A 15,921-nucleotide genomic window follows, 5' to 3' on the forward strand; every position below is an offset into this window, starting at 1 on the left:
TTTCAAATTATTGCATTGTCATCGGTCTTTGACATGTGTGCAAAGTTGCAAGTTGATCAGACTTCTGGAAACCAGTGAAAATTTAGCTGTAATATTTCATTACATACATACATACAACCCAAGCTAATAATAAGTTAAAATAAATTTGGCGGCCTCACAATATACACAATACTTTTTTATAACGCTTTTATTAGCCTCAACTGTACACCAGGTTTACCGGTATAAAGTGAGCGTTAAGATACAAATGTGTTGGTAGGGAACATTTTTTGTGAATAAGCCTTAATTTTTTTCTGTTTGGTTGGCATGACATCTAAAAAACATATTCAATAAACTTACAGACATTGAACAAACAACATCATATTTTTGCATATCAAATATCAAATTTTGTACCGGAAAGTGATGATTTGCGGAAAGCATTATTTTTTGTTTCCATTTTAAGAAAAGTGCTACAGAGTCGTATCGAATGCTTGTCGAGACATATGATGATCATACCCTAACAGAAGCAACATGCAAAAGATGGTTTCAACGGTTCAGAGATAATGATTTTGATGTGAGAAATGAAGTACGCTTCAGAAAAGTGGTCAAAATGTGTAAAAGCAATGGTCAATACTTTGAATAAACTTTTTTTACTTTCCCATTCAAAATTATTATTTGATTTTCACAAAAAGCGTTCATTTCATACCGGTAAAATAAGGAAAACAAAATTTGGTAGTATTGAAGGTAATAGCAATACCACTGTAATGAGGTATCCGCACACTCTTTTGTACGAATTCATACATACAATTTTTGATGATGACGCACTGATGGCAGCATATATTTCCAACTCACGGAAAGTATCTATGGTTCAAGGGCTGTGTGTCAAATGGTGGAAGATTTAAAAATCTGATAGATGAAAGTAAAATGTATTAAATTGCACTTGTGTGTGCATATGATTGTATTTCAATATTTGAGATTGTTTTGTTTTTTTTTTGCAGAACGGCAGCGCAGGCTCAAAATAAGACTGTAATCGGCTCAAATACGAGTGGTGGCACTGAGAGTGGCGGTGTTAAGGATGGCACAGTAACTATTTTTCTTAACATCTTTATTATAGCTAACACTTTAATAAAAAACAGATATAAATTTCTATGTACAAATAAATATATTTATATTTATATCACACCAGAATAAGAGTATTTCTATGACCGACATGTATTTCGACAACTCAGAACCCAGTGAGAATGTTGGTCAAATACACTTTTCTTTGGAATACGACTTCCAGAATACAACTCTTATACTAAAAGTGTTGCAAGGAAAAGAGCTACCAGCTAAAGACTTAAGCGGCACTTCAGATCCATACGTGCGTGTTACATTGCTTCCCGATAAGAAACATCGCTTGGAGACAAAAATCAAGAGGCGCACATTGAATCCACGTTGGAACGAAACATTTTATTTTGAAGGATTCCCCATACAAAAACTACAATCTAGGGTAAGCACATTAAGACTTTTCTTTCCGCAACTCGTACTCGGGCAACACGATTTAAATTCTTGTTTATAACAGTTCGCTTTTACGTAATTCGGCACTCCTTTCAATTTTTAAATTCTTTCCAATTAGAAGTTTATCACTTATTTTTCGTTTGTAAAAACATTATATAATAGGAATATCTTAGATTGGTGAAAATGAGCTAACTAAACCCTTTTTGTGTAGTGCGTAACGCAAGCGTACACGAGTTTGCAAATAACATATGTTATGAGTGCGAATTCAGAAAATTCGTCGACTCGAGTCGTCGCCATGATTGGAAGTCAGTTCTTGTAAGGAAAGATTTTTTATTTGACAATATAATATCTTCACGAAACTTCGCATTTATTAATATCTGAAGCATTACAAAAATATCCGAACAAATTTTCCAGATCGGATGGCTATATCATATAGCTACCATACAAACTGAAGGATCAGAATCAAGTTCATGTATGGAAATTTTATATTTGTGAAAGGTAGCAGCTTACTTGCTGGCTTGAGGTTGCCATGTTATAACGTTGTACAAAATTCAAGTTGCTCGGCCCACAAGTACTCCCTTTCTCGGTTATCAAAACGATTGGTAATTTAAAATGGTGATTAGTAGTTCATTGGAGTCCAACGCGTCTCTTGGATGACGGTGTAGGTAAGCTGAAATCGGATTCTGATGGGCGGTATGAGGACGTCGTTATACGTATACGTTGCTAAAGATTTTCGTCTTCAGCTTGTGCTTGAGAAAGTTCGTTTGAAGATACTGCCGTTAATATTTCTTCGATGTGGGAAAAAGTATCTACAACGATATTGTCTTTGGCGGCTATGTATTGGATATCGGATATATAAAAATGTCCCACTTGGTACGGGTTGCCTACTTATATTCTGCTACTAAAACGTCCAAATGACACAAATCTGCTATAGTGTGTTGCCGTGTTATGTTTTAAAATTTATAACTTTAAGAATGTTTTTATTACATACTCAAATATTTTTCGGTTGTTTTAATTCCTAAAGATTAAATTTACATAGTATTATTTAAATTATTATTTATTGTATTGAAATATTATTAAATTTTTCCAATTTTATCAAATATATTATGGTGTAACAGTGATTTAGAATATTTTGTAAATATTATTTATTACTTAGTAGATTGTTTTGATTATTGTTATTGTTCCTGAATTGTACCTCATTTTTTATATATATTTTCGTTTTTGTTCAAATCAAGTTCAATGTTAATGTAATTAATATTCATGAACCTGATTCATGTATCTGATTTTATGTATATATTTTTTTGAGTTATAATTGTTATGAAAAGTAGATTGTTTTAGAACTGTATATATTATATATGGGTCAATATAGGCCTCTTGGGGAACCGAACACCTCAGAGGTGGTGAGGAAAAGCAATAAATATATAATAATCTTTTGTTTTGAAAATATTCTAGAAAGTTTTCATTAATATTATCCATTACAACTACATGTTCACAAGCAAGTTGTTAAAGTACAATACATTCCTTTTATTTACATCTCTGTGTCAAAAAAATGCAGTTTCGATCAGGTGATCACGGCTGTTTCACACACATAGGAAAACAGCTGATTCTTTGGTTACTTGTAGGCTAATACAATGGCTGCGATCAAGACTGTGATGAACAATGCGCGAAAAGTCGTATTTGTGGGCTGCCACGTGTGCGGTTCTGTTTTATGTCGTATTCGTTTCAGCCTCCTTGTAACACAGGAGCAGCTGGCTTGAGGACATGGGATTGCCAACTGAAATATAATATACTCGGCCCATATTTTTTGATACAGGAAAGATAATCGTTGGTATTAACTTTTTCGAGCTATCTATAATAGCCTTACTCTTTGTCAACTTCTATATCTTCTTCTTTGCCAATTCTTTACTGCTCACAGCCAAACGATCATTAACTGTAGGGAGCGGTCAAATTATTTTTATTTTTATAGATAACAACTTTTGATTCCTTCAATAATAGCATTAAAAATAAAAACTATTTCTAATTTCTAATTTCTTTGTACCATAGGTATTGCATTTGCATGTATTCGATTATGATCGGTTTTCGCGTGACGACTCCATCGGTGAAGTGTTCCTACCACTATGTCAGGTAACAGCATATGAATAATTTATATAAAAGTAAGTATAATAAATACATATTTAGGTATGTATGGATATATATTTAGGTGGGTCAAAAAAAAACGAATCTTTCGCTTCATACTCTAAGCAATTGGTTGATAGACACCTCTAAGAAAGGCTCTCCAAGTATGACCTTATAGGGATGGTCCTCCGCCTTACGGTTTTCTATCTTTTTTCTTATTATCAGATAGAACAATTTTTTTCTCGCTACCAACTACTTAAAAACATATTTCGTTTCATAGAAATTGAATGCTCTACAAAATGGTCTCTTAGGGTATTTTCGTAAACTTACCCTTTTAAAAGTTTGAAGTTTGACTATTTTAAGGCAAATTTGTTTTTAGGTATACTATCAACATGTTTAGGTATACTATCAACATGTTGCTACATAGTACAATAGTTTTGTTCACCTAACGGTTGTTTGTACCAGCTAAAACTAATTGAGATAGAAATGGAATTATACATATCAACGTTCAGGATGACGAGTCCAAATTCATTTGACAGTTTGTCCGTACTATTGAAATCTTTCTATGAAACGAAATATGTTTTCAAACAGTTGTAAGCGAAAAATATATTTCCCTATCTGATAGAATCTGAAAATAGAAACCCGTTAGGCGGAGGACCTTCCCGTTACAATTAAGAGCTCATAATTTCAGAGCCTTTCTTAAAAGTGTCTATCAAACAATTTTTCAGACTACGAAGCGAAGAAAAAACATTCGCTTTTTGATCCACCCTAATATATCGATATATATATATCTGGTCTATGTACATGTATATTAGGGTGTCGGTTATTTCTCAAGATGATTTTTTTGTTTTTTTGCAGACGCCTCCTGAAATTTCAGTTTTTACCATAAAAAGGTGGGCGTTTGCAAAAGAAATCAACTTGTGAAATAACGAACACCCTAATATATATATATATAAATGTAATATGCAGTATAGAATCTTAGTATATGCAAACGAGATATTTAAAGTATTATCATTTGTAACATATGTGCAATATAAATATTTTCGTGGTTTGTGATTAATTTAATTTTTTCAAGTACAGCAGCAGTAAGTGACATTTAGGTATTGATAGGTGAATAAATGTATTTAAACCTGCTCTGAAGTTCACCGAGAGATCATGTAACGAGTCATTGAAGACTTAGAAATATGATTAGATAATATGCACATGATGATGTGCCTTAAAGTTGTAATGTGTAACAAGGTGTAGCAAGGTTTTCATCTTCATTATCCCTTTATATCTATTACATGTGTATATGACATGGCTATAGGTTGATTTCGCTAGCAAGCAATCATTTTGGAAAGCATTGAAACCACCAGCTAAGGATAAATGCGGTGAATTGCTTTCATCGCTCTGCTATCATCCATCAAATTCAGTACTAACATTGACATTGATTAAAGCGCGAAATCTGAAAGCAAAAGACATCAATGGCAAATCAGGTAAGTAAATAGTAAACATACACTTACACACATTGGCGTATGTAGATACAAATGTATGTACATATAATGCAAATATAACTCATATATCGATCAACACACAACTAAACATTTTCTGTAAAAAATAATAAAGTTACAAAGATCATAAGCCTGAAGCCAAAGCTTACAAATTTGCATATGTTCATACTTATGTAAACGTTAGCTTTTACAAACAGTCTAATTCAAAACCACTGAACTGTTTTATCATGCAAAGTATTGCATTTATTACTTATCTTAGAGAACGTGATAAATTGGTTTAAATGTTTTGCTGGATTTGAAGTCACAATGGAAAACCTATATTCAAAACCCATAATTACGCACTATGAAACAATATGAACAACGCCAGCAAGCGTTCAACTGATCTAAATTATTAATTGTTTGGTGTTAATTATTTGTTTGTTTATTAATTGGCATTAGAGGTTTGTGCATGAAAAAGTGCCATAACCCTCTCATAAAGCATATTTTGATATTTTAAGGTCTTTGGTCTTTACCTTGCGACTGCCAAACTGCATCGCGATGGTAGAGGCTAAGTTATTTTAATACCAGGACTGGATCCTCTTAAGATTATGTTATGAAAGGAAAGGAAGTTGCTAAATCAGAGCTGTTAAATACTAAACAATTCCCTCATTTACCGACTTATTGTCGCGTGCCTTTAATCTAATATATGCAGGTAATTCAATCTGATATTGAAGAAAGCATATGACCTGAGCGAAAATTTTCAGTTACATGCTAGCGTAAACAATTACACTATTAGTTCCGCTTCTGCGTAATCGGATTAAGAAATAAAGAGATTTGTCAGTAGAACCTTCTGCAAGGGAGATTAATAAACCCTTATGACGAACTGTATAATAACAATTTAAAACAAGTAAACAACGTTAGCTAGGACACATGAATGGACACATAGACTTCAGGTATGCGGTACCGTATTAGAGAAAAATAGATACTGTGATGAAAAGTTCCACAGGAGATCTTATTGCCATTAATATACATATGGGAACGATTATAACTAAATTTTAATTTCGTTCATAATGCCAACAACATTTGTTAAATGTCGCAAGCTAGTACTATGATATAGAATAGCTACCTAACATATTACTTAAAGGGTAATTTTTTTAAGATATCTAAACCATTGTGCCGGTCGTACGAAAATTCGTTGTCTATTTTTGCACGGACAAAAAAAACTTCGTTTACGTAATAACATGGGTATATACATATATACATATACACCGCACGTCATATGATTAGCGTTCAACAAGTATGCTTGTTTGATGTAAAATTTTATCCATAATATTTGAGCTAGATGCGGATGGACATTCAATATAATTTTTGTTGTCATAAAAGCAAAACAATACAACAATTTGCAAGTAAACATTGGGTCATCAGAATAGCATCTCCTCCGCTAACTTAATTTTTTCCGTTAATTTCATATGTAAGGTCGAATTTAACATTTTTAATATTAGAATGTGTTTAAAAGGAATTAATAATGGGTGATCGCATCCTTGTTGACAAGGTTTTCATAAACTCATTTGGGAAAAAATCATATCGTTTTTTAATAAAACCTAACGTGGTGGGTGAGGAAGTAAATATAAGGGCTGTCGATTAGTTACGCCTTGGAAGTATATTGCTTGGAAGTATATTGCTTACCACCATCGTACATCTTTCTAACCGACCATCCTGAGGAACTCCCTATAATATGTAGGTGAGGGGAGTATGGTGGCTACTCCAGAACATCGACACTTTTACTTCGTATTCATGTTTTTACAGACTACAGTTATAGTTATTTGCGTCCCGTTTTGGCGCTAAAAACTGCAATTTTCAGGTGCCATAATAAGATGTGACTCCCCACACTATTAAACCTCCGGCACGACTGTTTAAGCGTAGTCCTCCTCTTTACGCAAGACGTGGAAATAAAAGTTGTATCTATCTGCGTCTTCGAAATTAAATTTTCTTTCAAAACAAATCATGTTTGTTCGGGCAAAATTAAGGCGTACTTCTTTTCTCATCTTGCTAAGTTGTGGTTTTTTATTTAGTTTCTGTCATTTTAAATGTTCAGTTTTCTTAGTCACCCTTTGAATAGTAAATTTCTTTGCTTTAACACTACTATTCTATTTAATTTAGGCGGAGGAGTTGTGTGTGTCTGCAGTTTCTCTGAGAATGATCTTTCGGTCTGACTCTATAATTAAATGATATTTGCCGCCTTTGAAATTCTACCCATAAGTTTCTTGGTAATTTTTTTCAATATCTTCCCGTTTTTCATCCAATTTTATGCAAAAACTGTTCCCTTTCATAAATTGCCTCGATTTTGGATTATTCCTTTACAAATAGAACTATTAATTCACCCATATTATACACCAATTTGTAGAAAACTATCTAATTAGCAGCACAAAAAAGTTTTGGACTGTGGATTACAAAATATGCCGGATAATTAAAACAGCGTTTGTTGGCGCTAATCTGATGATGCAAAACACATGTAGGCGATTTCATCAAAAAGAAAACTTGTCAAAAATAAAATATATCTATTAAAAGCAACAACAATAATTAGGAATTTGAGTACAGAAAAAACTTTACCCATTCGAACATACTTAGATTTTATTGATCTCTGTAAGTGCTTTACAATAACTAAACATACCTCTCGGAATTTTTCATAATACGAACGAGTTGACTATTAGAAACAGAAATTCAAAAGTCGACTCAACTTTCTAAATTGTAAATACGCAGTTTTTAACGAACAAAGGAAATGTTGAAAAAACACTGCATATAATCAGTGAAAGAAAATTTACAAATATATATTTAAACTCGTATATATACATACATGTATTGTATTGTATATGTATGAAATTTTTATCATAAGAAATTACATTAGGTGTCGGTGGACCAGTCTGGAATTAATTGAAATTAATAAGTATAAGGTACTGAAAGTAACTGCAGAATTAAGAATGCCCACACCATATATTAACTTCATATATGTATATCTTAAATGTTATAGATAAACTTACAAAATATATATATATATCCTGTATACATGTATAAAATAATAAAGACATATCACTGTCATAAAATCCATTCGAAAAATCCTTTCAGATCCATATGTTAAAGTGTGGCTGCAATTCGGCGATAAGCGTGTCGAAAAACGAAAGACTCCAATATTTAATTGCACACTCAATCCTGTCTTTAATGAGTCATTTAGTTTCAATGTACCGTGGGAGAAGATACGGGAATGCTCCTTAGATGTAATGGTAATGGATTTTGATAATATTGGACGAAATGAGTTAATTGGAAGAATTTTATTGGCTGGTGAGTAAAGAACAAAAATACTTTCGAAATCGTGTACACTTAATAATGCATGTCTAATGTCTACGAATGATCTTATTTTGCGTTGTATGTAGTAAAAAATAAATCCGTTTCAGTGCTCAAGTCACTCAACTATTTTTTTCACATTAACTAAGTTGCACATAGCAAATACCGCTATAGCTCATGTTGGTGCATTACATTTTCCTTATGGAAAACCAGCAGAATTTAGGGCAGTTCAGGATAACTCAAAAAGCGTACGCAATTGTTTATCAGTACCACAGAGCTGTAACGATTAAATTTTTGGACATAAAAAATACGAATCCTCGGTGTTTATACCTGAGTAAAGTAGCAAAGAAAATGTCTTGGGGATATATTGTTACTTAACACACACCTTCTACATATAAAAATAATATAACTATGTTTTAGGATTTGAGTAGGCTAGTAGTATCACCGCAATGGTTTCAAAGTCATAATTTCTGGGGTTAATTTAAGAAACACTACAGTTATAACTTCGATTAAAGGCAACTATGTGGGAAATGGTAGGATAATACTATTAAATTGATGAAATTTTTAAGGTGTGTGTCAACAATTTTTTAGCTGTTTTTTGCTTTTAATATTTCTTTGAGATTATAACACAAATTTTTTTTTTTTGACATCTTAACTTTTCGAATCAGTAAATATCATTTGAAATTATTGAATGATTAAATCAATTTAGCGAATGGTGTAGGCGAATTAGAAAAACACTGTTTTTAGTAATACGTACAGATGAGAAAAGCAATTTACCAGCATACTTTATTTAGGTGTATTCATAAACTTATAGGAAAATTAATAAATTGCATGCCGCTAACACAATTTCGTATGACATTTTTAACTCCTTAAGCAACTCATTTTAAATAATCAATAAGTAAATCTCTATACCAAAGTCTGTGTGCCAAACGGTAACTTTTCCTTTGTGAGAAAAGGGATTTTACATTTAACCAAATGAAATCTAAAGATTTGAAAATTTATATTTAAAACAAACGCAATTGCGACATTATATATATAATATATTAAGCACATCTGTAAAACGTCAAGAATTAAAACAAAATGCTTCGCTAATTACAGTATAATAAAACTTAAAACCAGAAAAAACGTTAACTTCGGCTTCACCGAGCTTGGATAATATTCCATGTCAAATTTTGTGAAGATACCTTGACAAGTTAAAGAGTTTACCATTCAGGGACTTGAGTTTTATCGGTCAGTTGTATGGCAGCAATATACTATAGTAGTCCGACTAAGCTATTCCTTCGGAGATTGTAGCGATGCCTTGGATAATAATTTCCTGAATATACTTGGTCAAAAAGTTTTTCATACAAGCACTTGATTCCAAACGTTCAGTTTGTATGGCATATATGTATATAGTGATTCAATATCGGTGATCTGTAGAAAAGGACGTGTGCATAAGAGAATAGTTCGCGTATATAAGGGTATTATAGCTTTAGTGCAACCAAAGTTAACATTTTTTCTTGCTATTACTTAATTACAACATCTTAAGTTTACAATTTTCCTTATAAATAGTATCATTTCTGTATTAAATGGAATAAATAATATCATAAATAAATGAATAATGGCGAATTACTAACATATTTTAAAACAAACATGTTATGTATGCAGCAGTTCTTTTAAAATCTATTTCTCGTGAATGCATATCTGTACTCACATATATAGGTTGTCAAAATTTTACCTAGCTTTTGAGCTGGGTAAAATTCTGATGTTCGAATTCACCATACAAATTTCAAAACTTCCCTTTCATATGTCAGAATTTTCCTTTTTCTACCGTTTGGAACTCAGACATTTTAATCACAAGCCTTGGTAAATAAATTTCAAAATGTAAAAAGCGAAAGTACTAAAAAAACATTATAAGCAAAACCAGCCAACCAAACCTCGAAATCTTTTTACACAATTGCAAAGAGAGAAGCATAAAAACCTATTCGAGGGTTTTAAATTCTTTTAAGCTCATAGTGTCAAAATATTGTCAGAAATTTCTTACGACCATAAACGAGCAAGCAGCGTTACACGAACGTCACAAAATAGTAAAATATTGTCAATTCAACACTTGGCACAAGCTATAGTTTAGTTTTATAATAAAACGGAAACCAAATTAAAAATTAACGAAGATTTAAATTCGTGGGAGTATATTCTACCAATTTGTAAGTATCTAAGGCGTGAACATTTTTTCCGGTGTCAGCAAGAATTTATAATACAAAAATGTTACATATGAATTCAACCTTCGTTATTTCACGATATTGAATATGTGGAGATTACGGGAACATATGGTTCCACTACTGCAATTTTCAGCACCAAACTACATGATGTCTAAAACATCTTTTCTTAATGATTATTACCTACAAGTATATACTCGGGTAAAGTTAGCCAAAGGAAAAAAATCGAAACCTAGTTACCTAATATTATATTGTGACTAGAACAAGGTGACTGACATGTCCATTCTACAATTTTTATATCGAATCACGTGTAGACTTAGTGCTTTAATATAAGTAATCGTTATAAGAAAAATGTTATTGTAGAATACTTTGCAGTCATTTGGGAGTATACACCAATAAATGAACACACACATTTATGTGAAAGTTGCACTCGTACGACCTTTTAAACACATACAAAAGCGTACACTTTCTAGTATACTTGTATAGTTTAAAAGTTATTCCTTAACATGTGTATGTGTAAAAGTAGAACGTAGGAGATCAAATGAACAACTTGGACTTAATAAAGTTCTTTTTGTCGCAATCATAGAAGTTCTTACTGGGCATTGTCCTATAGGAATGCGGTAAGGCTAAAAATCTTGTCAGACGGTGCAAATCAGTCCAGGCACTTTCTTCTCAATTGTCCAGCTTTACAAGACTGAAGTTGAAACATCTCGGCAGCCTTATTTTCGGCGACTCAGGAGACATAACCGAAATTTACGTTAGCTGTTCCAACAAATTTGTGATAGACTCAAAGCGCTTTGTCGATTTGTGAGGGTCTTATGATGAATTATATTGGAGCTTTAGGTATCACTCACACACCGCTAGCTCAATTCAAACTTTTTTAAATTGATCTGCTTTACTTTTAATGTTAATGATTATACAGCCTTTGAACGGTGTCCTATAAGAGACCGTAAGTCTGTAAGAATACGAAAAGAAAAAAGTATGCAGTATATTTATATCTTCAGCGTTTCATGCAAGTATAGTAAAATTCCACCCTTCTTAAACATATGTACCAAATTTAAAAGTCAAAAACAAAGCAAGCCCATTTTGGGGCAGTCTTTCTTGTGTTACATACACAATCTACGAGTATGCTGGTTACGGCACAATGCTGGCAATCAGGCGCTCGTATGGAACACAAGTATTAACAAGCCATCATTTAAGTAATCGCTACACCATTACGAATATTTTTGAGAGTTTATTTAGAAGTTCTCATATTTCTATACCCTTGTTGCTACAGAGTATAATAGTTTTGTTCACCTAACAGTTGTTTGTATCACCTTAAACTAATCGAGTTAGATATAGGGTTATATATATATAAATGATCAGGATGAAGAGACGAGTTGAAATCCGGGTGACTGTCTGTCTGTCCGTCCGTCTGTGCAAGCTGTAACTTGAGTAAAAATTGAGATATCTTTATGAGACTTGGTACACATGTTTCTTGGCACCTTGGTTGGTATTGCAGATAGGCGTAATCGGACCACTGCCACGCCCACAAAACGCCACTAACTAAGCTCCACAACAAGATACAAAACTCTTATTTGGTATACAGGATCACATTAGGGAGGGGCCTCTGCAGTTAAAATTTTTTTTAAGTGGGTGTGATCCCGCCCCTAATAAGTTTAATGTGCATATCTCCTATACCACTGAGGCTATAATAACAAAATTCACTGGGAACAAATGTTTTTAGCATGTCTCTCGACGGTGTGAATATAGGTGAAATCGAGTGACAACCCCGCCCACTCCCCATATAACTGTACTGTTAAACACTACTAAAAGCGCGATAAATCCAGCACGAAACAAGCCAGAGATATTAAATTTTATCTCTGGGATGGTATAAGATGATTTTATAGGAACCACGTTCAAAATTAGATAGTGGGCGTGGCGCCGCCCACTTTTAGGTGAAAACCCATATCTTGGGATCTGCATAACCGATTTCAACCAAATTCGGTACATAATATTCTTCTCATATTTCTATGTCATAGTACGAAAATGGGCGAAATCGAATTACAACCACGCCTATTTCCCATATAACATCATTTTAAATTCCATCTGATTTTTTCACTTTCCAGTATGCAAATCAAGCAACAATGATTATATCGGCGTAAAACTTTGCGTGAATAATATGTTCAAAGATCCACAAAGAAATCTAAAACGAGTATACTATACTATTCTATTTTTGCATAGAACTCTTTCCATTCTATATATTTCTATGTATAACATGTGCTTTAAGTTGCCGACTACACCTATTTTTAATACGCTTTTATTAACTTGGGTTGTATGTATGTAATGGAATCTTAGAGCTCAATTTTCACCGGTTTCCAGAAGTCTGATCAACTGAAACTTTGAACACGTGTGAAGGAGCGATGACAATGCAATAATTTGATAACAGTTTCCCATTATTTTAAAGGTGGGCGTAACCCCGCCCTCTGAATGGTTTAATGTATATATCTTCCAAACCGCTAAAGCTCACTCAACCAAATTTGCTGCGAGGAAATCCTTTTAGCCTTTTTTCATACACTGTGAAAATGGGATAATAACCACGCCCACTCCCCATATAACGGTTATGTTAAAAACTACTAAAAGTGTGATAACTCACGAAATAAATGCGCCATTAGCATTAAATTTCACATACAAGATGGTAGGGAAGAGCTTTATAAAAGGAGGTGTAGAAATTTAAAAATGGGCGTGGCATCGCCAAACTTTAGATGAAATCCTTCTATCCAGGAGCTATCGAACTAATTTCAATTGAATTTGGTATGTGAGGTTACCTATTCATTCCTATTACACAATGTGAAAATGAGCGAAATCGTACAACGACTATAAAATTATGCAACTAAAAGCATATATAATACTATCCAAATAAAAGTATGTACTATCGAAAAATGCCCCAAAGCATGCTGCTGAACGAGTTACATACAGTTAGAATTTTCAAGAAATCGATTTTTTTTTATTTATTCTGAATTAAGCTCTAAGTTAACAAGAAAAACCTCATGCAACAGTGTAGCTTTAGATGAAAAGACTAGATAGTTCGTAAGACATCTCAATACTAAAGCATGTCCGCGAATAATTAATTAATAAATCTAACTAAAAAATTAAAAATGAATAATAATTTAAAAAAACTAAAAAACCACGCTTTTATAGCTAATCGAACTATATATAATAAGTAGTAAATAATTTTTAATGACAAAGAGTTTATATTATAGTAGTAGCAGTAGTCAATCATGATTAATTACTTTGAAATAAAATAATATCTGCAACTGTTTATGAGAGAAGAGTTATAAAAATCTAGTAAAAAGTTATGAACATATAGTATAAGGCACCCCACGCTTTTTACTCTGAATTGAATTATTCTCTTATTAACTTTAAGTTTATTACAATATAATTTTATTTTAAAGTGGTTTTTTAGTTTTTTAAAACTATTACTTATTAGCTACTACACTACAGTATATCTAGCATTTCTTAGGGTACATATGATCATTTTACTTTGTTATCTTACATATTTATAAATATATTATGTATGGTATACAGCCAAGCGGAAATTAGAAGATCCTTTTATTAGGTATATGGTTGCTTGAGGAAGTATTGTCCCGATATTATCTATTTTAGGCGATTTAGGCGAAACGACACCGGATATTATAAAGAGAAGCCAATGAAATTCCATTTAGATAAAAAATTGACCGATATATCCGATAACGCCAAATGGAACTCCGAAAATCTTTATATTGGGCTTATGGGGCCAACGGGAAGTATCGATACGATTCTTTCTATTTTTGACGCAATCTCACATTATTATCGGAAAAAGGTTATCTCTGAATTTCAATAACATAGCTCACAGAGTGACCGATGTATTGATTAAAATCCAACCTAGGCGCTGTCGTCCACATACTCGGTATCAGGTTGTTTGAAACGTTATGGTCCGATTTTGATAATTGAGATAGACTTTTTTGAGGCCACTAAGTTTTGCATAGTTTTATTCCGATAACTTTATTGGTGCTGGATTTATATACTGTAAAGTATATGGTATTTAAAATTTGGATATATAGGAAGTGGACTGGATGGTAGCTCGCATTACTTAGATTTACCATAGAACTAATGGCTATTTTTATAATTATTGACAAGTTGTTGTTTTATCGAAATTTACTCAAGTAATGCAATTTTAATTTAAAAATTTGTGTTACGAATTTTGCAATTATTATTGTATTTAGCAACAAATAATAAACCAATAAAATGTTTTAAAATATATAATTACACTAGTTTTAATTTATTTCTGCATGCATGTTGAGGTTTCATAAATAAGCAGTTTGCGTAAAACAACATCAAAACAACCTGCAGTTTTTTTTTCTTGTTTTATATTTTAGCCTTAACAGTGCAAATGTTTACTCTTCATTTAAAATATCAAAGCAAATAAAGGGTACAATTAAATTAATAAAATCAAGTACAAATATATAATATATATATATACATATATAACAATAAATATGTTATAATTATAATAATTTTTAATCATTAATAATTTTTCCATTTATTTACACATCCAAATATCAATGATCTTGATAACAACGGTCCCGAAATAAATGAATAAATTCTTTCGAAACTGTGCAACTTAATTAAAATAACGAATGTACTGCTCTATGGGGATCGTAACTATTTCGGTGTACAAAAAATTCATCATCGGTTTGTTTTTACAATTTATGAATATTGTGTCAAAATGTAACAGGAAAGAACGGATCTGGTGCTTCCGAAACTAAACACTGGCAAGACATGATATCAAAGCCGCGTCAAACTATTGTCCAATGGCATCGATTAAAACCAGAGTAAACACCACAAACACTAGAGACTATACGCCGCAAAGCATCCACTTAGCTGGGCAAACGCGCCTTACTGTACAACTTATCAAGCAATCCAAAAAGCCGTGCTAAGCCGCCGAAAAACGAATATGCAGACTTAAGTTAAAACTAAGGTCACTTTTCAAAAAACATACACCGAGTACAAATTTCACTTGTTATCGCAGTTTTGGAATTGGAAGTTGACAGTGCAATTCTTAACATACATATGTACAAAGAAGTAAGTAATAGTAGAATTGTAAAAATACATATTAAATATTACAGTTCGAGATTTGTATACATAACATGTAAATACCATACATTTTATCTTTATACTTGTAAGTATGTAAATCTGTGCAAAAGAGGCGTGTACACCATACATGCATGAAAAAATTACTGCTTCGTTTATAGGACAGTCCAAAATTATCTACATTTTATGTAAACAAGAAAAAACGTTAACTTCGGTTG

General features: G+C 32.4%; 1 protein-coding gene across 17 annotated transcripts in view; it reads left to right on the forward strand.

The window, feature by feature from the left end:
- The window catches only part of Syt7 (Synaptotagmin 7), a 103,087-nt gene that overhangs the window by 37,407 nt on the left and 49,759 nt on the right, over positions 1-15,921 (forward strand). For 14 of the 17 annotated variants that reach the window (XM_070112407.1, XM_070112405.1, XM_070112408.1 and 11 more), the window contains 6 exons: positions 975-1,059; positions 1,163-1,465; positions 3,517-3,597; positions 4,895-5,063; positions 8,181-8,393; positions 15,348-15,694. In XM_070112407.1, the coding sequence (XP_069968508.1) occupies positions 975-1,059; positions 1,163-1,465; positions 3,517-3,597; positions 4,895-5,063; positions 8,181-8,393; positions 15,348-15,448 (952 nt within the window). In that variant the 3' untranslated portion in view covers positions 15,449-15,694. The remainder of the gene's footprint in view (positions 1-974; positions 1,060-1,162; positions 1,466-3,516; positions 3,598-4,894; positions 5,064-8,180; positions 8,394-15,347; positions 15,695-15,921) is intronic. The other 3 variants (XM_070112414.1, XM_070112413.1, XM_070112415.1) reach the window with 1 other exon arrangement.

This window comes from Bactrocera oleae, chromosome X (genome assembly GCF_042242935.1).
Source record: "Bactrocera oleae isolate idBacOlea1 chromosome X, idBacOlea1, whole genome shotgun sequence".
In the NCBI taxonomy this organism is placed as follows: Eukaryota; Metazoa; Arthropoda; class Insecta; order Diptera; family Tephritidae; genus Bactrocera; species Bactrocera oleae.